Source organism: Ranitomeya imitator, chromosome 2 (genome assembly GCF_032444005.1).
Source record: "Ranitomeya imitator isolate aRanImi1 chromosome 2, aRanImi1.pri, whole genome shotgun sequence".
NCBI classification, from domain to species: domain Eukaryota; kingdom Metazoa; phylum Chordata; class Amphibia; order Anura; family Dendrobatidae; genus Ranitomeya; species Ranitomeya imitator.
The window spans coordinates 387,350,238-387,376,970 of NC_091283.1; the positions used below are offsets into that span (position 1 = coordinate 387,350,238).

Genomic DNA, 26,733 nt, shown 5'->3' on the forward strand with positions numbered 1-26,733 from the left:
GGTTAGGGTTTGTGTTAGGGTTAGAGTTTGTGTTAGGATCCCTTGGGTTAGGGTTTGTGTTAGAGTTTGTGTTAGGATCCCTAGGGTTAGGGTTTGTGTTAGGATCCCTATGGTTAGGGTTTGTGTTAGGGTTAGAGTTTGTGTTAGGATCCCTTGGGTTAGGGTTTGTGTTAGGATCCCTAGGGTTATGGTTTGTGTTAGGGTTAGAGTTTGTGTTAGGATCCCTAGGGTTAGGGTTTGTGTTAGAGTTTGTGTTAGGATCCCTAGGGTTAGGGTTTGTGTTAGAGTTTGTGTTAGGATCCCTAGGGTTAGGGTTTGTGTTAGGGTTAGGATCCCTAGGGTTAGGGTTTGTGTTAGGGTTAGAGTTTGTGTTAGGATCCCTTGGGTTAGGGTTTGTGTTAGGGTTTGTGTTAGGGTTTGTGCTAGAGTTTGTGTTAGAGTTTGGGGTAGAGTTTGTTTTACAGTTTGGGTTGGAGTTTGGGTTAGAGTTTGTGTTAGGGTTATGATCCCTAGGGTTAGGGTTTGTGTTATGGTTAGAGTTTGTGTTAGGGTTTGTGTTAGGGTTAGGATCCTTAGGGTTAGAGTTTGGGTTAGGATCCCTAGGGTTACTAGGGATCCTAACCCTAACCCTAAGTATTTATGTTTATAGTGGGTTTTCTAGTTGATTTTGATGATTGGAAGCTGTCACACACATCTCATCATGCGTTTCAAAAACGCAAACGCAGGATCACAGACATAGCACAAAACTAAAGTCATTTCAAATGGCAACTTTCTGGCTTTAACCCATTATCTACCAATGTCCTTTTTTTGGGACGCTTAATCTTTAGCTTCTAGCAACTAAGATTTTATAATTTTTAGAATTAGGTCCAATTTTTTGGGTTGTGTTTGTAAAATGAATGATTTCAAAATAGGAAATCATGTCATTGTCATTTTTAATTGAATATTGGGACGCCCTTTTCAGAAAAATCCGTACTTGTAAAAAATTTAATTTGGCAAGTAATGGGTTAAGAAACACTAAAAGAAATCAAGAACAAAAAATGTGGTAGTCAGTAATGGTTACTTTTTTTAACCAAGCATAGGGAAAAATTATGGAATCACTCAATTATGAGGAAAAAATTATGGAATCATGAAAAACAAACAAGGAAAAAAACACTCCAACACATCACTAGTATTTTGTTGCACCACCTCTGGCTTTTATAACAGCTTGCAGTCTCTGAGGCATGGACTTAATGAGTGTCTAACAGTACTCTTCATCAATCTGGCTCCAACTTTCTCTGATTGCTGTTGCCAGATCAGCTTTGCAGGTTGGAGCCTTGTCATGGACAATTTTCTTCAACTTCCACCAAAGAATTTCAATTGGATTGAGATCCGGACTATTTGCACGTCATGACATTGACCTTATGTCTATTTTTTTAAGGAATGTTTGCACAGTTTTTGCTCTATGGCAGGATGCATTATCATCTTGAAAAATGATTTCATCATCTCCAGACATCCTTTCAATTGATGGGATAAGAAAAGTGTCCAAAATATCAACATAAACTTGTGCATTTATTGAAAATGTAATGACAGCCATCTCCCCAGTGCCTTTACCCGACATGCAGCCCCATATCATCATTGACTGTGGAAATTTGCACGTTCTCTTCAGGCAGTCATCTTTATAAATCTCATTGGAACGGCACCAAACAAAAGTTCCAACATCACCTTGCCCAATGCAGATTTGCGATTCATCACTGAATATGACTTTCATCCAGTCATCCACAGTCCACGATTGCTTTTCCTTAGCCCATTGTAACCTTGTTTTTTCTGTTTAGGTGTTAATGATAGCTTTCGTTTAGCTTTTCTGTATGTAAATCCCTTTTCCTTTAGGCGGTTTCTTACAGTTCGGTCACAGACGTTGACTCCAGTTTCCACGCATTCGTTCCTCATTTGTTTTGTTGTGCATTGCCTGTTTTGGAGACATATTGCTTCAAGTTTCCGGTCTTGACGCTTTGATGTCTTCCTTGGACTACCAGTATGTTTGTCTTTAACAACCTTCCCATGTTGTTTGTATTTGGTTCAGATTTTAGACACATCTGACTGTGCGCAACCAGCATCTTTTGCAGCATTGCATGATGATTTACCCTCTTTTAAGAGTTTGATAATCCTCTCATTTGTTTCAATTGACATCTCTAGTGTTGGAGCCATGATTCATGTCAGTCCACTTGGTGCAACAGCTCTCTAAGGTGTGATCACTCATTTTTAGATGCAGACTATTGAGCAGATCTAATTTGATGCAGGTGTTATTTTTGGGTATGAAAATTTACAGGGTGATTCCATAATTTTTTTCTTAGAATTGAGTGATTCCATAATTTTTTTCCTATGCTTGGTTAAAAAAAGGAACCATTACTGACTACCACATTTTTTGTTCTTGATTTCTTTTAGTGTTTCTTAAAGCCAGAAAGTTGCCATTTGAAATGACTTTAGTTTTGTGCCATGTCTGTGATCTGCTTTTTTTCAACAAAATTAAACAACTGAATGAACATCCTCCAAGGTCGGTGAGTTCATAATTTATGCCAGGGGTTGTAGTACAGACCATTTGCTAAACCCGCTCTAAGCTGAGAATCCAGGAGCTAAGGTGCCAGGATTGACACCTACCTCCAGAAAAAGCCCCTTTGTGCTTACAATACCGGTATATTCAGTTCCACCCTTTTGTCAACTAAATGTAACTCTACTGCCTTATTGATTTCCCTTATTGATTATTTATTTCCCTCGCACTCTACATGAGTTTTTAGATGATGAATAAATGATTCCCAGGTATAACATTCCCCACATTCTTAACATTAAAAATGGTTTCTACCCTGTATGAGTTCTCTGATGTGCAACAAGTTTTGAACTCGAACTATAACATTTCTCACATTCTGGACATGAATATGGCTTCTCTCCTGGGTGAATTCTTTGATGTTTAATAAGATCTTGTCCCTGGATAAAACATTTCCCACATTCTGGACATGAATATGACTTCTCTCCTGTGTGAATTGTTTGCTGTATAAGAACATCTGGTTTCTGGATAAAACGTTTCCCACATTCTGGACATGAATATGGCTTCTATCCTGTGTGAATTCTCTGATGTTTAAGAAGATCTGATTTGTAATTAAAACTTTTCCCGCATTCTTGACATAAATGTGGCTTCAGCCCTGTGTGATTTCTCTGATGTACGTGGAAATGTGATTTTTGGTTAAAACATTTCCCACAATCTGAACATGAAAATAGCTTTTCTCCTGTGTGAGTTCGCTGATGCATAAGGAAATGTGCTTTCTGGTTGAAACATTTGCCACATTCTGGACATGAATATGGCTTCTCTCCGGTGTGGATTCTTTGATGTTTAAGAAGATCTGATCTCTGGATAAAACATTTCCCACATTCTGGACATGGATATGGTTTCTGTCCTGTGTGAATTCTTTGATGTTTAATAAGATCTTGTTCCTGGATAAAACATTTCCCACATTCTGGACATGAATATGGTTTCTCTCCTGTGTGACTTTTTTGGTGTTTAAGAAGATCTGATTTGTAGTTAAAACTTTTCCCGCATTCTTGACATAAATGCGGCTTCACCCCTGTGTGAGTTCTCTGATGTATACGGAAATGTGATTTCTGGTTAAAGGATTTCCCACATTCTGAACATGAAAATAGCTTTTCCCCTGTGTGAATTCGATGATGCATAAGGAAATGTGATTTCTGGTTGAAACATTTTTCACAATCAGGACATGAATATGGCTTCTCTCCTGTGTGAATTCTTTGATGTTTAATAAGATCTGGTCTCTGGATAAAACCTTTCCCACATTCTGCACAAGAATACGGCTTCTCCCCTGTGTGACTTCTGTAATGTGTAATCAAATTTGACTTATGGTTAAAACATTTCTCACATTCTGAACATGAAAATGGCTTTTCTCCTGTGTGAATTCGCTGATGTATAAGGAAATGTGATTTCTGGTTGAAACATTTCCCACATTCTGGACATGAATATGGCTTCTCACCTGTGTGAATTCTTTGATGTTTAAGAAGATCTTGCTTCTTGGTAAAACATTTCCCACATTCTGAACATGAAAAAGGCTTCTCCCCTGTGTGACTTCTGTAATGTGTAATCAAATGTGACTTATGGTTGAAACATTTACCACATTCTGAACATGAAAATGGCTTTTCTCCTGTGTGAATTCTCTCATGTGCAAGCAACTTAGATTTATGTTTAAAATATTTCCCACATTCTGAACAGGAAAATGGTTTCTTCTCTGTGGGAATTATTTGATGTTCAACATTACTTTTGCCGCTTTTATTTTGCTTAACAGTCTGTGATGAATTCAAATAGGTGACTGATTGAAAAGGCTCCGATGATTCATTTTTGCTCTGAAGGGCTGGAGATATAGCTGGAATAATGGCATGCTCTTCATAGATAATCGGTTTGACACCAGAATCATCTGCCAAGAATAAAACTGATTTTATTATTTTTCAATATCAATGCCTTATATTTTATATAATTTCTATATACATAATTCTATACAAATCAAAGTATAATGAAACTATGACCTAAGACCGTGGTGAGCCACCTGTTCACAAATCCCATTGTACTGAACCTCTAAAGTACAATCGACAAACATAATACACAAACGTAGAACATTTTTGAAGCAATAAAGGGAGGATTAAAAGTAAGCTTTATTACTTTACAATCGATAGCAACAGATAAAAATATACACCATAAAAACATGTAAGATTCTTAAAGGGGTATTCCCAGCTCTGATTATCTATCACAATATGTAGTAGGTGTAATAATAATAATAGGAAATATGTTGAATTAGAAATGTAGTATAGTTCTTCTGACTCGCTATGTTGCTCATCCCATGTGCAGGGCATTGCACTAGCTTATGTATCCATGGTTACTACCACTCATATGGTGACTGTTAGTTGCTAGTCATCATAACAATGGATACCTAAGCTACTGCAATTCCCTGGACATGGGGTAAGCAACATAGAGAATCAGAAAAACTATACCACATTTCTAATTGGAGGTATTTTCTATTATTATTATTACACATACTATATTTTGGGATAGGAACTTGGAAATGAGAGTACCTCCTTAAAGCCTCCTTCACATTTTAGTGTCTCCGGTATGTGGTGACAGTTTTCATACGTATCGGAGACACATGTCAGTGTGTTTCCACGGACCATGTGTCTCTGGGAAAGGCACGCTGACATGACTGTTTTTTAGCAGCAGCATGGGCCGCAAAACATCTAGCACACGTGCACATCCGTGTGTCATCAGTGTGACACCTACTGGCGCCTGGGAGTCAGCGGTACTGTTCGCACTGATCCCCAGCGCTGGGTGTTGAAGACAGCTCACATCATTATACCCTGCTCTGACTGTAATCAGTGTGAGCAGGGGACAATGTTGAGAGTTGTATTCAGCCCCCGCTGTCTACATAGAGTAAAACGAACTATTAAATAAAAAATCATATTATACTCACCTTAATCCAGTGAAGCCATTGTCCCTTGTAAAGAAAACAAATGAAAAAAAAACACAATATCACATCACCTGTCCAAAGTTGAAAGAATCCAAAGTGTCCCACGCTATAATCCATCTGTGGGACCTTTGCTCATCAGCATGAGCGGTGACCCGAGGCGATCGCTCACGTTGAAAAACTAGGGAGAATGACTCTGATTTCTCACGGTGAACTGCGATGATCTCACTGAGCTCAGCACAGTTCATGGGCCCGCTCTCGCTGCAGGGAGTCATTTTTCCCAGCTCTTCAGTGGGAGTGGTTGCTTCATAAGGGTATAAACACACGTTGCAGATTTGCCTGTAGAATTTTCTGTGCAGATTCTTCCCTCTCTTGCCAGAAAACGCAGGTGCGGATTTGATGAGTTTTTGATGCGTTTTGAATGCGGATTTGTATGCGTTTTTGAAAGCTAAATAAAGATCTATTATTGAACAAAAAAATAATTGTGATGTCATTTCTTGTCCAACCTCTTCATTTACATACTCCATTGAAGAATAATGTTTACAAACACAGATAGATCTATAGATAGATAGATGATACCAAGCCCCGATGTTTAGTAATAAACATACTAAAATGGTACATAAAGAGGTAAATAAAGACACACACATACACAAAATCTGTGTTGGCCGGGGTCACAATAGCGAGAAACTCACACGAGTCTCGCACCTCAATACCCAGCACTGCCGCCGGAGCGTTCAGCTACATAGAAATACATACATGCAGCCACACACTCCCGTCCCAAGTGCCGGCGGCAGTACCGGTGTAACATGCCAGATTAACCCCTCACCCAGAATACACCAGGGGTTAAAGTGGCCTAGGCCAGATTATACCCCTTCGGGTCAGAATATACCCCAGCTGCTGTAAATCAGATTTTTCAGGCTTTTGAGAACCATTGAGTGATATACTCAATAACGGGGCCCCAGGCAGCATACAAAGGCCCCTGGCAGTGCACAGTGGCCACAGGCAGCACACAGTGGCCCCAGGCAGCACATGCTGTCTCTGCCCCCCATGTGCTACCTGGGGTCCTGTGCGCTGCCTGGAGCCCCGTGTGCTGCCTGGGGCCCTGTATGCTGCCAGGGGCCCCTGTATGCTGCCTGGGGCCCTGTGCACTTCCTGGGGCTCCGTGCGCTGCCAGGGGCCCCTGTATGCTGCCTGGGGCCACTGTGCGCTGCCTGGCGACCTGTGCATTGCCTGAGGCCCCTGTGTGCTGCCTGGGGCCCTGTGCACTGCTTGGAGCCCCGTTTGCTGCCTGGGGCCCCATGTGCTGTCTGAGGCCACTGTGTGCTGCCTGGGGCCCTGTGCACTGCCTGGGTCCTCCGTGTGCTGCCTGGGGCCCCGTGTACTGCCAGGGGCCCCTGTATACTGCCCGGGGACACACTGTGCACTGCCTGGCACCCTGTGTGCTGTCTGGGGCCCCGTGTGCTGCCTGGGACCCCTGTATACTGCCCGGGGACACACTGTGCACTGCCTGGCACCCTGTGTGCTGCCTGGGACCCCGTTCGCTGTCTCTGCCCCTCGAGTGCTACCTGGGACCCCATTCACTGTCTCTGCCCCATGGCGCCCCGATCGCTGTCTCTGCCCCCCCCCGTGTGCTGTCTGGGAATCCGTTTGCTGTCTCCGCCCCCTGTGCGCTGCCTGGGGCCCCATTCTTGAGTATATCACTTAATTCTGTGCGATGTCTGGGGCCCCTGTACCATGTCAGGGCCCCCATGCTCTGTCTCTGCCCCCCTGTGCTCTGACTGGGGCCCCGTTATTAATGCTATTATATCACTCAGTGGTTCTCAAAAGCATGAAAAATTTGATCTACAGCAGCTGGGGTATATTCTGGCCCAGAGGGGTATAAACTGGCCTTGTCCAATTTATACCCCAGGGAATAGTTTGGCCTAGGCCAGAATATACCCAGGGTATAATGTGGCCTAGGCCACTTTAACCCCAGGTATATTATGGGTGGGGGGTTAATCTGGTCTGTTACACCGGGTATTGAGGTGCGAGACTCATGCGAGTTTCTCGCAAGTGTGACCCCGGCCTTAAACGCAATATCTGTTTAATGTTAAAAAATGGGAAAAAAATTGCGTGGGCTCCCGTGCAATTTTAAAGTCCAGAGTGGGAAAGCCAGCAACTGGGGGCCAATGTATATAGCCTGGAAAGGGGTTAATACCCATGGAGCTTCCCAGGCTAGGAGTATCAGCCCGCAGCTGTATATTTAGCCTTTACTGGCTATTAAAATAGGGGGACCCCCCAAAAAAATGACGTGGGGTCCCCCTATAATTTATAGCCAGAAAGGCTATGCAGACAGCTGCGGGCCGATATTCATAGCCTAGAGAGGGACCATGGATATTGGCCCCCCACTGGCTACAAATACCAGCTCCCAGCTGCCCCAGAAATGGCGCATCTGTAGGATGCGCCAATTCCGGCACTTAGCCTCTCTCTTTCCATTGCCCTGTAGAGGTGGCATATGGGGTAATGAGGGGTTAATGTCACCTTTGATTGTAAGGCGATATTAAGCCCGGTTCGTAATGGAGAGGCGTCAATAAGACACCTATCTGTTACTAATCCTATAGTAGTGAAAGAGTTAAAAAAAAATAAAAAAAAGACAGAGCCAGAAAAAAATATTTTAATATTCTTAATTTCACCATACTTACAACCACGTCTAATTACCCGAAGCCATCGATCACCTGCAAAAAAAAATAATAATAAACCAAGCATATACTCCCTGTCCGATGCAGTCCAATTAATAACCAGTGTCCCACGACGATCGGGTGATGTCACTACTCTATAGGTCTCCAGTGACACACTGACAGGCGATAATGGCTCCTGCAGTGTTATCACTGAGGGTTCAATGAGTTCATTGCTCTCACTTTACGGCAGTGCTGTGTGAGAATTTTTCCACGCAGCTGTGCTGCAAGTGACAGTATGAACTATACTGTATTCACAGCGGCGGAGGGATACAGTGCGGAAGGATACCTTCCGTCACTGTACCGCCGATGCCCCTGGAGAGCGGTCGCATCTGCTGATGTGACAGCTCTCCACGGGAGATCGTCGTAGGACACTTGTTATTACATGGATTACTGCGGATCAGGGAGTATATTGTTGGTTTATTATTTTTATATTTCTTACAGGTGATCGATGGCTTCGTGCACTGTATGTGCACTATATGTGTGTATGTGTTTTTTTTTTGTTTCTTTACACTTGAATACAGTAGCTGGATGATGGGACTATACTGTTCCATCATGTGGCTAGCTGTCACTGTAGCAGGCATAGCCGGATGGGACTAGCAGTCCCATTGGACGATGCCTGCCTACATACAGCCCCGCACACAAACAGCCTCGAAGACCCCCGCAGATCCCTGCACACAGACCCCAGCACAGCCCTGCAGACCCCCGCACAGCCCCGCAGACCTCGGCACAGCCCTGCAGACCTACGCACAGCTGGGCACAGCCCCGCAGACGCACACACAGACACACAAACACCCGCACACACATAGTCTCTGCCCACACACTCTTTACCCTCCCGATCTGCAGCATTTCTCGCAGGCACATCCGCAGCAAATCAGCAGATTTTTTTTAACATGCGAGTTTACTGCGGATTGGCCTGACACAATGGATGCAGAAACACTGCAGATCCGCAAAAATAATTGACAGGGTACATTTTTTAATCTGCTGCGTTTTCTGTGCGGATTTTTCCACACCATTAGCACAGCATTTTTTTCCGCATTCATTTACATTGTCCTGTAAATCACTTGCGGATCTGCAGAGTTTCTGTGTGGAAAAAAACACTGCAGATCCGCAGCAAATCTGCAACGTGTGCACATACCCTAACCCTCCATCAAACTCCATCGCACCCAAAACCACAACAAATATTGGCTGGTGACTAACTCATCCAACCTTTATATGCCCCCAATTCCTCAAGATGGCTGGCCATCATTGTAAATAAGACCCTGTACTTTATGTCACTCCCACCACATGGTAGATTATAAACTCTTACTGGCAGGGTTGTCAATATCTTTGAATTAATTATTGTATTATCATTTACTTTGTTATGACTGTAGTATGTCAACTGTTGAATTGAAAAGCACTGCAGAATATGTTGGCGCTATATAAAGATTATTACCGTATATACTTGAGTATAAGCCAACCCGAGTATAAGCCGACCCCCCTAATTTTGCCACAAAAAACTAGGAAAACTTATTGACTCGAGTATAAGCCTAGGGTGGAAAATGCAGCAGCTACCGGTGAATTTAAAAAATAAAAATAGATGCTCCATACCATTCATTACATCCATTACTTAAAAAACCATCCCTCGATCAAAACTGTGCCGCTAATTATAGACCTGTCTCTAATCTTCCCTTCATCTCTAAACTCCTCGAACGCCTGGTCCACTCCCGTCTTACCCGCTATCTCTCAGATAACTCTCTTCTCGACCCTCTTCAATCTGGCTTCCGCTCTTTACACTCTACTGAAACTGCCCTCACTAAAGTCTCTAATGACCTACTAACAGCTAAATCATAGTAACATAGTAACATAGTTAGTAAGGCCGAAAAAAGACATTTGTCCATCCAGTTCAGCCTATATTCCATCATAATAAATACCCAGATCTACGTCCTTCTACAGAACCTAATAATTGTATGATACAATATTGTTCTGCTCCAGGAAGACATCCAGGCCTCTCTTGAACCCCTCGACTGAGTTCGCCATCACCACCTCCTCAGGCAAGCAATTCCAGATTCTCACTGCCCTAACAGTAAAGAATCCTCTTCTATGTTGGTGGAAAAACCTTCTCTCCTCCAGACGCAAAGAATGCCCCCTTGTGCCCGTCACCTTCCTTGGTATAAACAGATCCTCAGCGAGATATTTGTATTGTCCCCTTATATACTTATACATGGTTATTAGATCGCCCCTCAGTCGTCTTTTTTCTAGACTAAATAATCCTAATTTCGCTAATCTATCTGGGTATTGTAGTTCTCCCATCCCCTTTATTAATTTTGTTGCCCTCCTTTGTACTCTCTCTAGTTCCATTATATCCTTCCTGAGCACCGGTGCCCAAAACTGGACACAGTACTCCATGTGCGGTCTAACTAGGGATTTGTACAGAGGCAGTATAATGCTCTCATCATGTGTATCCAGACCTCTTTTAATGCACCCCATGATCCTGTTTGCCTTGGCAGCTGCTGCCTGGTCACTACTACTACTACTACAAATCTAATGGTCACTACTCCATGCTAATTCTCTTGGATCTCTCTGCAGCATTCGATACTGTGGATCATCAGCTCCTCCTCACTATGCTCCGCTCCATCGGCCTCAAGGACACCGTTCTCTCCTGGTTCTCCTCCTATCTCTCTGACCGATCCTTCACTGTATGTTTTGCTGGTTCCTCCTCCTCTCACCTTCCCCTTACTGTTGGGGTTCCTCAAGGATCAGTCCTAGGCCCCCTCCTCTTCTCGTTGTATACTGCCCCTATTGGACAAAAAATCAGTAGATTTGGTTTCCAGTACCATCTCTATGCTGACGACACCCAATTATACACCTCTTCTCCTGTTGTCACGCCGACCTTTTTAGAAAACACCAGTGATTGTCTTACCGCTGTCTCAAAACATCATGTCCTCCCTCTATCTGAAACTAAACCTGTCAAAAACTGAACTCCTCGTGTTCTCTCCCTCTACGAACCTACCTTTGCCTGACATTGCCATCTCCGTGTGCGGTTCCACCATTACTCCAAAGCAACATGCCCGCTGCCTTGGGGTCATCCTTGATTCTGACCTTTCGTTCACCCCTCACATCCGATCACTGGCTTGCTCTTCTTACCTGCATCTCAAAAACATTTCTAGAATTCGCCCTTTTCTTACTTTCGACTCTGCAAAAACTCTTACTGTTTCACTTATTCATTCTCGTCTGGACTATTGTAACTCTCTACTAATCGGCCTCCCTCTTACCAAACTTTCCCCGCTCCAATCTGTCCTGAATGCTGCTGCCAGGATCATATTCCTCACCAACCGTTACACCGATGCCTCTACCTTGTGCCAGTCATTACACTGGCTACCCATCCACTCCAGAATCCAGCACAAAACTACTACCCTCATCCACAAAGCACTCCATGGCTCTGCACCACCCTACATCTCCTCTCTGGTCTCAGTCTACCACCCTACCCGTGCCCTCCGCTCCGCTAATGACCTTAGGTTAGCATCCTCAATAATCAGAACCTCCCACTCCCGTCTCCAAGACTTTACACGTGCTGCGCCGATTCTTTGGAATGCACTACCTAGGTTAATACGATTAATCCCCAATCCCCACAGTTTTAAGCGTACCTTAAAAACTCATTTGTTCAGACTGGCCTACCGCCTCAATGCATTAACCTAACGATCCCTGTGTGGCCTATTTATTAAAAAAAACAAAAAAAAACAAAACAATCAGGTTCCTCGCATCATGTTCTCATTCACTTTATGCAGTTAATAGCCCTCTGTGTCTGTACTGCTACATACTTAGGCAGTTAACTGGTTCATGCAGCTTTACATGAACACCCGGGTCTTACACTATGGCCGGTCCGAATAACTAAAGCAATTGTTACCATCCACCTCTCGTGTCTCCCCTTTTCCTCATAGTTTGTAAGCTTGCGAGCAGGGCCCTCATTCCTCCTGGTATCTGTTTTGAACTGTATTTCTGTTATGCTGTAATGTCTATTGTCTGTACAAGTCCCCTCTATAATTTGTAAAGCGCTGCGGAATATGTTGGCGCTATATAAATAAAAATTATTATTATATTATTATTATTATATTATTCATTATTGCCCCATAGATGCTCCATATAAAGCTGTGCCATATATAATGCTCCATACCATTGATTATTGCCCCATAGATTATCCATATATAGCTGTGCCATATAGAATGCTCTGCACCATTCATTATGGCCCCATAGATGCTCCATATAAAGCTGTGCCCCATATACAATGCTCTTCACCGTTAATTATGGCCCTATAGATGCTCCTTATAAAGCTATGGCATATATGCTCTGCACCGTTCATTATGGCCCCATAGATGCTCCTTATAAAGCTGTGCCATATATGCTCTGCACCGTTCATTATGGCCCCATAGATGCTCCTTATAAAGCTGTGCCATATATGCTCTGCACCGTTCATTATGGCCCCATAGATGCTCCACATAAATCTGTGCCCTATATGCTCTGCACCGTTCAGTTTGGCCCCATAGATGCTCCTTATAAAGCTGTGCCATATATGCTCTGCACCGTTCATTATTGCCCCATAGATGCTCCACATAAATCTGTGCCATATATAACGCTGCTGCTGCTGCTGCAATAATAAAAAAAAAAACCACATACTCACCTTTCTTGCTTGCAGCTCCCGGCGTCTCGTCCCGGCGTCTCTCCGCACTGACTGATCAGGCAGAGGGCGCCGCGCATACTATATGCGTCATCGCACCCTCTGACCTGCACAGTCAGAGCGGAGAGACGCCGGGAAGATGGAGCGGCGCCCGGCGTGTGGATCGTGGACAGGTTAATATGACATACTTACCTGCTTGCGGCGATCCTGACGCTCCCCCTGCCCGTCACACTGTCTTCGGGTGCCGCAGCCTCTTCCTCTATCAGCGGTCACCGTTACCGCTGATTAGAGAAATGAATATGCGGCTCCACCCCTATGGGAGTGGAGTCCATATTCATAAGTTTAATGAGCGGTCCCACGTGACCGCTATACAGGGGAAGAGCTGCGGCACCCGAAGACAGTGTGACGGGCAGGGGGAGCGTCAGGATCGCCGAGACTAGGTAAGTATGCCTCAGACCTCTCCCCCCTCACCCGCCGACCCTGCCACAGACCGTGACTCGAGAATAAGCCGAGAGGGGCACTTTCAGCCCAAAAATTTGGGCTGAAAATCTCAGCTTATACTCGAGTATATACGGTATATTATTATTATGAGCAAATGTCACACAGATGGATTATGGCATTGGAAATTATGGATTCTTTCAACTTTGGACAGGTGAGAGATATTGCTGTCTTTTATTTTTGCTTGTTTACAGGGGAAAATCGCTTCATGGGATTAGGTGTTAAGGGCTTGCACCCATTACCGTGAAAAAAAAAGTTCCAATTTCAGTCCAGAAAAGTAGGACTAGTGTCACCCATGCGATTTTCATGCGAGTACAATCAGATATTTCACACTTAGCATCCGAGTGACATCCGAATGCCACTTGATTGCTATCCGATAGCAACATGATTTTAACATGAGCAATGACACAGAGTAATTTTCTTCATTTACACATATTATCCATGGAAATATTCTTCAATACACACACACACATTATATATTGTGGCGTGACTAGTGGTCGCGTGGTTAATGGGAGGTATGTGTCAAAGGGATGGATGCTCCCTGCGGTGCAACCCGGAGTATTTTGTCTTTAGTGCACATGAGCACTGAAGATGTCGTGTAGCTATGAGAGATGGGAGGGTCTGTCTACCAATATACCTCACCTCTGAGTGGGAGTGCTCACTGTACACCTTTTCCCTGCAGGAGATTGAGGACCTGCAGTGATGTCATGATCATGTGACCAGTGCATGTGATGTTACCTCACCTGTGGGTCTTGTTACAGGCTACCTAATGGAGGTGTGTTTGGCACATGTGAGTGTTTGGGAGTCCGCCAGTGTGGACAGATTTCCATGTGTCCCCGCTGGACACTACAGAGTGGCCTGTGTGTTGGACAGTTCCAAGTGGGGACGGACGTCCTGAACAGCACACAGAGAGACCGGTTTTTAGGCTACAGAGCCTGCGTGCTGGACATGGCACAGCCTGTGTGCCCACGGACCTGAGAGAGTGGAGCTCTACTATGGACACTGAGGATTCGTGTGTCTGATGTAAGACTGTTTGCCTTTTGTTCATGTTTCTATGGTTTATGGAGAAAATAAACCACAGACTGTTTTAAGTGACAGATCGTTCCTGTGTTCCTGACTATCGCAGTCAAGTGAGTGTCCCCCAAGACACGCAGTAAGTGTTATCTTGCAATTGGTGCTAGACTGCGGGCATCTGTCCAAGAAGCACATGTTGCAGTGAAGGCTGGTCTGAGGCAGAGGAGTGGACGGTCTGAAAACCGTGAGTGTCCTGCTGACCGGGGTCAGTGAGAAGTGGCTATAGGGTGCCTCTGAGGACAAGAGGTATCCGGAGACACTGTAAAGTCGAGTGTGTAACGGACAGGAGTAAGTGCTATCCTGACCTGTGTTTTTTTTCTATAAAGTTGAAGGTGTTACGGAATTTTTAATTTTTTTGTCTGATTCAACTTGTTGTGGCTCGGCGGGTCCACGAAGACCGGAGGCGTCTGGCGGTAACTCAGCTGGGTTACGAAGGGGGTCAACATCCTCAACGTAGAGTTGTCTGGAGGTCCGCAGAGCCGTGCAGAGCAGTTGCAGCAAGAGGTTCTGCAGCAGCAGTAGCTGCAGTAGCGACTGCAGGAACCTCACTGTCAGGAACTGTTGGGGCCTGAGAGTACTGTGGGGAGTCCACGGGGTGTACTTCAGAGTGGGGTGGTGTCCCTAAAAAAGGTGACCCAAATAATTATGGTTAGCCAAAAAGGGGCCGAGCATCCCAAAGAAGGGGCGAAATCCCAAAAGGGGGTAGTTGCCCAGAAGGGGGCAGAGTCCCTAAAGGGAGTGGTGGCCCTAAAGGAAAAAATGGCCCACAAGGGGGCGGTGACTCAAAAAGGGGTGGGGTCCCAAAAAGGGGGCGGTGACCCAAATAGAGGTGGTGGCCCGAAAAGGGGCAGCGGCGAGTGCGCTGATGGACTGTTGCCGGGTTCAATGTTCGAATAGCAGATGTCCAGGAGGTTGTACTGACTTTCCATCTGACAAGATGTCACAGAGCTGTTCTGTAGAAGACAATGGAGAGTGCGTGACTGTACCTTTGCATTCGGGGAGCCTGGTGACCCTGGTGAGCACCACACTCCCTGTCTATCTGATTTCCGGAAGGAATATTGAAGTCCACTGCGTTCACAGGGTTGCTAAGGATTATCAGGTGTCCAGGGTAATCATTGAGATGCTCACTTATTTCCAGCCATGATGTCCCTGTAGTCCCAGACTTGCCATTCCATGTAGTAATAGGCCAGGACTTTGAAAGGTTTTTGGGACTTGTGGGAGGAAAGGGGAGTGTCTGATTGCTCAGAAGGGAGCCGAAATGACCCTAAGGGAGCCCCACCACAACAGGCGGCTGTAGTGGTTTCCGGGTGGTTTGGTGTATAAAAAGGAGATAGCGACACTTAATGTTGATAGTCCAGAGTTCTGGGTGACCGGAAAAAAGTGTGGGACCGACACCTGTTTAAGTGGGGACTTGCTGTTCCAGGATGACAGGGTGAGAGGTGGTGACTCCTATTCCGACTGTGACTTGAATGCAAAGGAAAGAGAGTGCAGTAAGGGGGAGCCAAGTAAAAATGACAGATCTTTGTCTGGGGCTGCGGAAAGGCGGGACAGGCTACACCCTATGAGAAGAGAGATGATGAGGAAGAGTCAGGGTCAGAGTCAGGTAAAGATCAGGATACTGTCCTTGATAGGGAGGTCCCTTTATCTCTGACAAATCCCAGCACAGAGGTAGGGCTGGAAGTAAAACAGACCTGTAGTAGACCCACACCTGCAATGACCGGAAAGGGTGAAGTGGCTCAGTATGATGAAGGCTCCAGAGTACCTGATCCTGAAGAGATGGAGCTCTCTGAAGTTACCAAGAGTCGAGAGGTACCTAAGAGTGAACAGACAGAGAGCCCTGCAGAGACCATAGAGGCGGAAGCAGGAACAGGTGGAACTCTGAAGAGGCAAGAGAGCCCATCTGAAAATCTAATTAAAGAACTGATGGTGCGACATGTGCTGGCCAAAAGAGAGCAGGACCACGAGATAGAGCTACTTAAAGAAACAGTCGAGCGAGAAAGGGTCCTGAGACAAGCAATTGAGCACAGAGTGGGTGACCTGGAGAAGGAAGTCTCTGAGCCCAGAAGTTACCTATCAGGGTGTCAAACCATGAACAAGGCCATATTGAAAATATGGAGGTGCTCAGAGAGGCCCAAGAGAAGTATCTGCAGGAGAGATGATGAGCGTCGCTGCCTGGTAGAGGAGAAGGATAAAGTTCTCCGAGAGCTCAAGATAAAGGAGACTAATCCCCAGCTCCAAAAATTCACGGATGACCGGGAAATCGAACTGGTGCGCTCAGTGGCGGGGGGGGGGGGGGGCTGGCGCAGCCAGTGCATGTGCCCCGAGCGCAGCCAGCAGGGGGGCGCAGTCGGGCCGCCTAAAGCGGCGGTTCGCAGTGTCTCCCCCGGCGGCTGCATTCTGCCGCCCCCCGCACTGGAAGTCAGCTGTTCTCTGTGCCGACTGTCAAACTGAGATGCGAGTACAATTGAAGCTCTGACTGCCGGGTCAGAGCGACGCCAGCAGCGTGATCAGGTCATGTGATCACGCTGCTGACGTCACTCGCCCGCGCTGCAGAGCAAAGGCAGAGACGCAGATTGGTGGTAAGTGTTCCAGTGGAGCTGAAGACACCGAAGGTGCAGGGGTAGGGGGGGATTTAATGTGAGTGGGAATGGGGGGGGATTTATTATTGGATGGGGGATATTTAATATGAGTGGAGATGGGGGGGTTTATTGTGGGGAAGGGATTTAATGTGAGTGGGGATGGGGGGGATTTATTGTGTGTGGGGAGAATTAGAGTGGAGATGGGGGATTGAATGTGTGTGGGGGGAGATTTGTCATGGGGATGGGGGATTTAATGTGTGGAGTGATATTTGAAGTGGTGATGGGGGGATTTAATGTGTGGGGGAGATGGGGGAGCATGTATGAGGAAACAATACCGGGGAATGGGGGGCATATATGAGGAAACAGTATGGGGGATGGGTGCAGACAGTTTGGGGAAAAAACGGGGGAATGTATGCAGACACAGTATGAGTAGCGATGTGAAAAACGTATGTGGACAGAGTACGGGGAGTGAGGGTGTTGGGATGTGTCCATGCGTAGCATGGGGGGACAGTGTAAGGGCACAGCCAGGAGGGGACAGTATACCAAGGAGGGGGAGTGTGATGAGAGAGTACAGTATAAATACTGGGCCCTATAGGGGGGACACAGTGTGAGAGGACAGTGTGAAAATGGGGGCCGATATGGAAAGGGGAGGTCCGTGTAAAGAGCAAGTACCATAAGAGGGCCAGTGTGGGGGTCATATTTTATGCAGACAATATAGTAAGGGGCAATTTTTCATTCAGGAGCATTTTAATGACACTTGTATCTTTAAGGGCATCATGTCGAGATTTTCTGCAAAAGAGCGGAGAGGATGGAAGTCTACAGAGACGGCTGTGGATGAGAAAACTCAGCATGGGGTCTGAACAAGATGGAGAAAAGGAGAACGGCTCGAGAGACGACGCCATCCATAACGTACCTGGATGTAAATGTTATTTGTGATACTGACTAACTCTCATGTTTTTATTTATATTACGAACATTAAAGGGAATGTCCAGGTTTGTAATGAGTCTGCAGTCATTCTTTGTGACTGCAGACTTCTGACTTCTCACAGTGCGCCCTGCATGCGGTCAGGATTCTCTGGTGCTGGCGATTTACGTACATGCGGTCAAGTGCCGACTAGACATATGTGTTCTCACTCAATGAAAATGAACTCAGCGGGGCCGGGCGTGTCTAGTCGGAATGTGGTCAGAAGTATACAAATCACATGCTTGTGCTGACATGACTGTCCACCGGCAAGGGAGAATCCTAAAAGTGTGCAGTGCATTCGTTGTGAGAATTCAGTAGCCTGCAATGCCAGGATTCAGCTCTGCAGGTTCCAGTAGTCATTGCATGGACACTTCACTCATATGCGACTTTCATACTTATGGTCCTGTGACAACGAGCTTCTCTTCCCGCTTCTCTCAGTTTTTCACTGAACATTGAGAGCATTAGGGAAAGGAGCTCCTGGGTACATGTGCAAATCGCATATGTCCTGGGGGATGGGGGGCGCCAAACTGAATTCTTGCCCCGGGTGGCAGAAACCCTAAATTCACCTCTGGTTGCGCTCTCCCGATCTGATCGCAAAATGAAGGAGAGTGAGCTGGAGAAGCTGACCAAAGAAGGGGCCTCCATGGAGGAAGAAATCCAGCAGGGGAAGTGCCATGCAGATGGCCATACAAGGGACGTCGAGGTCTTGGAAAACTGCGCGGACGCTAAGGACGAGGAGATTCAAGATGGTGAGAATTACAGTTTCAAGTGCATAATAGACATACCCGAAGACATGTGAGAAGCATGTGCCAGTAAGGAGGTGCATGAGGCCTTTAAGAGAGACATGTAGGGTGCACTGGGCGCCTGAGACTCATCAACTGGTCATACTGTCAACTAGGGAAGTCACAATGAAGCTAGTAGCTGTGCTGAGAGAGATGCATCTACAATGCCTCTGCACAAAACAGATGATCATGTTGAAGAATGAGGAAGCCGCTCGACATCTGGAGCTAGCGAGAGAAGCTCAAAATCGGCTCGGCTTGGTGGAAGACATCATTCTGGTAACCAGAAATTTGTTGGGGAAACTCATCACAAGGCTTGGGCATGTGATGCAGGAGATGGTAAATAGATCCAGTTTAAAGAGACTTAAAGTTCCAGCTGATGAAAAGGGCCAGGTCGTGGGTGAAGATAGGATGGTTCCATTCCTTGTTGTCGGATCCATGGAGAGTCTTGGGAATATCCAGATGCTCCTGGGGTATCGCGTAGCGCACCTAAAAGAAGTCGAGCAGCTAAGACATGAGAGGGAGCAGATCAACAGAGAGCTGCTGGAAATGGAAAGAAGATGGCCGCCACCTTCGACTCGCGGTATAGAGAAACGAAGAGGTTCTCTAAAGACTGGAAGTCCTCAAGCTGAAGCTAACAGAGGACATAGAGATAAATGGATGGACTGCTCTCCAGGCAATAAAGACCATAGGAGAAGTGGCCAGCAGAGACATAACAGAAGATGACCTGATGGAAGAGGTAGAAGTATTGACGCCTCGGTTAGCTTAGGACTGAGTGAACTAGGCGGGAGACCCTGTAACGGATGTGTTGAAAGAGAGTCAGACCAGACAGATGGTATGGGTGCAAGGGAATCGCGACACTGTACTGACCGCTGGGGATGCGGGTGGTCTGACAAGGGGTCATCTCTATTAAAAGGTGTGATGGATGATGGGTATCAACAAAAGGGTTCAGTAGCAGGGCTCAACTTTGACAGATGGTTTGACTGGCAGATGCAACCCGGAGTATTTTGTCTTTAGTGCACATGAACACTGAAGATGTTGTTTACTGCACCTGGGTCCGGGTTGCGGGTAGCTATGAGAGATGGGAGGGTCTGGCTATTCATATACTTCACCTCTGAGTGAGGGTGCTCACTCTACCCTTTTTCCCTGCAGGAGTTTGAGGACCTGCAGTGATGTTATGATCATGTGACCAGTGCATGTGATGTTACCTCACCTGTGGGTGTGGTTACAGGCTACCTAATGGAGGTGTGTTTGGCACATGTGAGTGAGTGTTTTTTAGAGTCTGCCAGTGTGGACAGATTTCCATGTGTACCGCTGTACACTAGAGTGGCCTGTGTGTTGGACGGTTCCAAATGGGGACGGACGTCTTGAACAGCACACAGAGAGACCGTGTTTAGGCTACAGAACCTGCGTGCTGGACATGGCACAGCCTGTGTGCCCACAGACCTGAGAGAGCTCTACTATGGACATTGAGGATTCGTCTGTCTGATGTAAGACTGTTTGTTTTTTGTTCATGTTTTTATGGTCTATGGAGAAAATAAACCACAGACCGTTTTAAGTGAAAGATCGTTTCTGTGTGCCTGACTATTGCAGCCAAGTGAGTGTCCCCCAAGACACGCAGCAAGATATATATATATATATATATATAAATACAGTCATGGCCAAAAGTATTCACATCCCTGCAATTCTGTCAAATAATACTCAGTTTCTTCCAGAAAATGATTGCAAACACAAATTATTTGATATTATTATCTTCATTTAATTTGTCTTAAATGAAAAAGCACAAAAGAGAATGAAGCAAAAAGCAAAACATTGATCATTTCACACAAAACTCCAAAAATGGGCCAGACAAAAGTATTGGCACCCTCAGCCTAATACTTGGTTGCACAACCTTCAGCCAAAATAACTGCGACCAACTGCTTCCGGTAACCATCAATGAGTTTCTTCCAATGCTCTGCTGGAATTTTAGACCATTCTTTTTTGGCAAACTGCTCCAGGTCCCTGATATTTGAAGGGTGCCTTCTGCAAACTGCCATCTTTAGATATCTCCACAGGTGTTCTATGGGATTCAGGTCTGGACTCATTGCTGGCCACCTTAGAAGTCTCCAGTGCTTCCTCTCAAACCATTTTCTAGTGCTTTTTGAAGTGTGTTTTGGGTCATTGTGTTGCTGGAAGACCCATGACCTCTGAGGGAGACCCAGCTTTCTCACACTGGGCCCTACATTATGCTGCAAAATTTGTTGGTAGTCTTCAGACTTCATAATGCCATGCACACGGTCAAGCAGTCCAGTGCCAGAGGCAGCAAAGCAACCCCAAAACATCAGGGAACCTCTGCCATGTTTGACTGTAGGGACCGTGTTCTTTTCTTTGAATGTCTCTTTTTTTCTCCTGTAAACTCTATGTTGATGCCTTTGCCCAAAAAGCTCTACTTTTGTCTCATCTGACCAGAGAACATTCTTCCAAAACGTTTTAGGCTTTTTCAGGTAAGTTTTGGCAAACTCGAGCCTGGCTTTTTTATGTCTCGGGGTAAGAAGTGGGGTCTTCCTGGGTCTCCTACCATACAGTTCCTTTTCATTCAGACGCCGACGGATAGTACGGGTTGACACTGTTGTACCCTCGGACTGCAGGGCAGCTTGAACTTGTTTGGATGTTAGTCGAGGTTCTTTATCCAACATCCGCACAATCTTGCATTGAAATCTCTTGTCAATTTTTCTTTTCTGTCCACATCTAGGGAGGTTAGCCACAGTGACATGGGCTGCAAACTTCTTGATGACACTGCGCACGGTAGACACAGGAACATTCAGGTCTTTGGAGATGGACCTGTAGCCTTGAGATTGCTCATGCTTCCTCACAATTTGGTTTCTCAAGTCCTCAGACAGTTCTTTGGTCTTCTTTCTTTTCTCCATGCTCAATGTGGTACACACAAGGACACAAGACAGAGGTTGAGTCAACTTTAATCCATGTCAACTGGCTGCAAGTGAGATTTTGTTATTGCCAACACCTGTTAGGTGCCACAGGTAAGTTACAGGTGCTGTTAATTACACAAATTAGAGAAGCATCACATGATTTTTCAAAGGGTGCCAATACCTTTGTCCACCCCCTTTTTTATGTTTGGTGTGAAATTATATCCAACTAGCTGAAGAGCCCGGCGTTGCCTGGGCATAGTAAACATCTGTGGTTAGTTATAGCACCCCACTTCTCTTATTTTCCCATCACGCCTCTCATTTTCCCTCTCACATCTCTCATTTTCTCCCTCACACCTCTCATTTTCCCCCTCACTCCTCTCATTCCCCCCTAACACTTGTCATTTCGACCTCACATCTTTCATTTTCCGATCACTCCACTATTTTCCCTCAATCCTCTCATTTTGCACTCACACCTTTTCATTTTCACCTCACACCTCTCATTTTCACATCAGTATATACATGTTTGTCATCTCCCTTATATATAGTATACACCTGTATGTCATCTCCTGTATATAGTATATACCTGTATGTCATCTCCCCAGTATATAGTATATACCTGCTGTGTGTCATCTCCCCTGTATATACTATATACCTGTATGTCATCTCCTGCTATATATAGTATATACCTGTATGTCATCTCCCCTGTATATAGTATATATCTGTGTGTCATCTCCCCTGTATATACTATATACCTGTATGTCATCTCCTCCTGTATATAGTATATACCTGTGTGTCATCTCCCCTGTATATAGTATATATCTGTGTGTCATCTCCTCCTGTATATATTATATACCTTCATGTCATCTCCTACTGTATATAGTATATACCTGTAGGTCATCTGCTCCTGTATATAGTATATACCTGTGTGTCATCTCCTCCTGTATATAGTATATACCTGTATGTCATCTCCTCCTGTATATAGTATGAACCTGTATGTCATCTCCTCCTCTATATAGTATATACCTGTGTGTCATCTCTCCTGTATATAGTATATACCTGTGTATTATCTCCCCTCTACATAGTATGCACCTGTATTAGACCTCGTTCACATGTTATTTGGTCAATATTTTTACCTCAGTATTTGTAAGCTAAATTGGCAGCCTGATAAATCCCCAGCCAACAGGAAGCCCTCCCCCCTGGCAGTATATATTAGCTCACACATACACATAATAGACAGGTCATGTGACTGACAGCTGCTGGATTTCCTATATGGTACATTTGTTGCTCTTGTAGTTTGTCTGCTTATTAATCAGATTTTTATTTTTGAAGGATAATACCAGACTTGTGTGTGTTTTAGGGCGAGTTTCGTGTGTCAAGTTGTGTGTGTTGAGTTGCGTGTGGCGACATGCATGTAGCGACTTTTGTGAGATGAGTTTTGTGTGGCGACATGCGTGTAGCAACTTTTTGTGTGTCGAGTTGCATGTGACAGGTTAGTGTAGCAAGTTGTGTGCAGCAAGTTTTGCGCATGGCGAGTTTTGCGCGTGGTGAGTTTTATGTCTGGTGCCTTTTGAGTATGTGCAAGTTTTGTGTGAGGCAACTTTTGCATGTGTTGCAAATTTTGTGCATATGGCAATTTTTCCGCATGTGCAAGTTTTGCGTGTGGCGAGTTTTCCATGAGGTGAGTTTTGCAATTGTGGCGAGTTTTGCGTGAGCCTATTTTTTGCATGTGGCGAGTTTTGCGCGTGGTGAGTTTTGAGCGGCGACTTTTGTGTTTCGACTTTTATGTGGCGAGGTTGGCGTATGTGTGGTGAAATGTGTGCTGAGGGTGGTATATGTGTTCAAGCACGTGGTAGTGTGTGGCGCATTTTGTGTGTGTGTTCATATCCCCGTGTGGTGAGTATCCCATGTCGGGGTCCTACCTTAGCAACTGTACGGTATATACTCTTTGGCGCCATCGCTCTCACTCTTTAAGTCCCCCTTGTTCACATCTGGCAGCTGTCAATTTGCCTCCAACACTTTTCCTTTCACTTTTCCCCATTATGTAGATAGGGGAAAAATAGTTTGGAGAATTGGAAAGCGCGGAGTTAAAATTTCATCTCACAACATAGCCTATGACGCTCTCAGGGTCCAGACGTGCGACTGTGCAAAATTTTGTTTCTGTAGCTGTGACGCCTCCAACACTTTTCCTTTCACTTTTTTCCCCATTATGTAGATAGGGGCAAAATTGTTTGGTGAATTGGAAAGCGCGGGGTTAAAATTTCACCTCACAACATAGCCTATGACGCTCTCAGGGTCCAGACGTGTGACTGTGCAAAATTTTGTTGCTGTAGCTGCGACGCTTCCAACACTTTTCCTTTCACTTTTTTCCCCATTATGTAGATAGGGGCAAAATTGTTTGGTGAATTGGAACGCGCGGGGTTAAAATTTCACCTCGCAACGTAGCCTATGACGCTCTCAGGGTCCAGACGTGTGACTGTGCAAAATTTTGTGGCTGTAGCTGCGACGCCTCCAACACTTTTCATTTCACTTTTTCCCCATTATGTAGATAGGGGCAAAATTGTTTGGTGAATTGGAAAGCGCGGGGTTAAAATTTCACCTGACAACGTAGCCTATGACGCTCTCAGGGTCCAGCCGTGTGACTGTGCAAAATTTTGTGGCTGTAGCTTCGACGCCTCCAACACTTTTCCTTTCACCTTTTTCCCCATTATGTAGATAGGGGCAAAATTGTTTGGTGAATTGGAAAGCGCAGGGTTAAAATTTCACCTCACAACATAGCCTATGACGCTCTCAGGTTCCAGACGTATGACTGTGCAAAATTTTGTGGCTGTAGCTGCGACTCCTCCAACACTTTTCATTTCACTTTTTCCCCATTATGTAGATAGGGGCAAAATTGTTTGGTGAATTGGAAAGCGCGGGGTTAAAATTTCACCTCACAACGTAGCCTATGACGCTCTCAGGGTCCAGACGTGTGACTGTGCAAAATTTTGTTTCTGTAGCTGCGACGCTTCCAACACTTTTCCTTTCACTTTTTTCCCCATTATGTAGATAGGGGCAAAATTGTTTGGTGAATTGGAACGCGCGGGGTTAAAATTTCGCCTCACAACGTAGCCTATGACGCTCTCGGGGTGCAGACGTGTGACTGTGCAAAATTTTGTGGCTGTAGCTTCGACGCCTCCAACACTTTTCCTTTCACCTTTTTCCCCATTATGTAGATAGGGGCAAAATTGTTTGGTGAATTGGAACGCGCGGGGTTAAAATTTCACCTCACAACATAGCCTATGACGCTCTCGGGTTCCAGACGTGTGACTGTGCAAAATTTTGTGGCTGTAGCTGCGACGGTGCAGATGCCAATCCCGGACATACACACACACACACATACACACACACATACACACATTCAGCTTTGTATAGTAGATTTGGCTTTAGGACAGTTCTTTTTGTGTTTTTTTCATTCAAGACAAATTAAATGAAGATAATAATAACAAAGAATTTGTGTTTGCAATCATTTTCAGGAAGAAACTGAGTATTATCTGACAGAATTGCAGGGGTGTGAATACTTTTGGCCATAACTGTAATTATATATATATATATATATATATATATACATATATATATACATATACGAGCCGGCAATTCATCTGCCACGTACAGTACAATCACAGCAGGATCCGACATAATAGAACGGATAGAATAGATAGATTACATACTGCATATACACATAGAATAGATTGATATAAAGATGTCACTCACATATACAGCTCTGGCAAATCTAAGAGACCACTGAACACTTTTATAAAAATCAGCATCTCTACATGTCTGACAGCCTTTCCATTCCAGTGTCAGTTGAATTCCAACCAGAGTGTACCTCATTCTACTTAATGTGCTTCTGATTAGGTGATGACCTGAACCAAATCATATTTAACTAAGGAAAGTATAAAAAAAAACACTGCTGTGGTGTTCACAATCCTCTTGCAATAGGACAAGGTGGATGGCAAAACAAGTGCTAGTAATATCCCAAAAGTAATAGGAATGAAAAAATAAGTTTTAACTATGCCAAAGGAGTTGAAAAGAAAAGTCTTGAGTGAAGAAAAGAAGGGCTCAATTCTAGCTTTACTAGCAGAGGGACACAGTGAGCGTCAAGTTGCTTCAATGCTTAAAATTTTTAAGACGGCAGTCCATTACAACAAGGTCAAGCAGCAGACATTGGGGACAACAAAGCTACAGACCGGCAGAGGGTGAAAACAACTCTCCACTGATCGGGATGACTGTCATCCTATTCGAATGTCACTCAGCAACCGTAGGATGACATCAAGTGACCTACAAAAGGAATAGCAAATGGCAGCTGGGGTGAAGTGCACGGCGAGAACAGTTCGTAACAGGCTCCTAGAGGCAGGACTCAAGTCATGTAAAGCTAGAAAAAAGCCTTTAATCGATGAAAAGCAAAAGGAGAGCCAGGGTGAAGTTTGCCAAAGACCATAAGGATTAGAGCATAGAGGACTGGAGTAAAGTAATCTTCTCCGAGTCTAATGTTTAGCTTGGCCCAACATCTGGTCGTCTAATGGTTAGTCGGAGACCTGGAGAGGAATACAAGCCACAGTGTCTTGTACCCACTGTGAAATTTGGTGGAGGACCGGTGATGATCTGGGGATGCTTCAGCAAGGCAGGTTAATCTTTGCGAAGGACGTAAGAATCAAGCCGCATACAAGATTATCCTGGAAAAAAACAATTGATTCCTTCTGATCAGGCAATATTCCCCGACTCTGAGGACTGTTTTTTCCAGCAGGACAATGCACCATGCCACACAGCTAGGTCAATCAAGGTGTGGATGAAGGACCACCACATCAAATCCCTGTCATAGCCAGACCAATCTCTAGACCTGAACCCCATTGAAAACCTCTGGAATGTAATCAAGAGGAGGATGGATAGTCACAAGCCATCAAACAAAGAACTGCTTAAATTTTTGTACCAGGAGTGGCATAAGGTCACCCAAAAGCAGTGTGAAAGACTGGTGGAAAGCATGTCAAGATGTATGAAAGCTGTGATTAAAAATCATGGTTATTCCACAAAATATTGATTT

General features: G+C 45.0%; 1 protein-coding gene across 1 annotated transcript in view; it reads right to left on the reverse strand.

Moving 5' to 3' along the window:
• Positions 1-628: 628 nt before the first annotated feature.
• Positions 629-26,733, reverse strand: part of LOC138664116 (zinc finger protein 271-like) — a 58,509-nt gene continuing 32,404 nt past the window's right edge. The window contains exon 6 of the mRNA XM_069750548.1: positions 629-4,451. Within this exon, the coding sequence (XP_069606649.1) occupies positions 3,085-4,451 (1,367 nt within the window). The 3' untranslated portion in view covers positions 629-3,084. The remainder of the gene's footprint in view (positions 4,452-26,733) is intronic.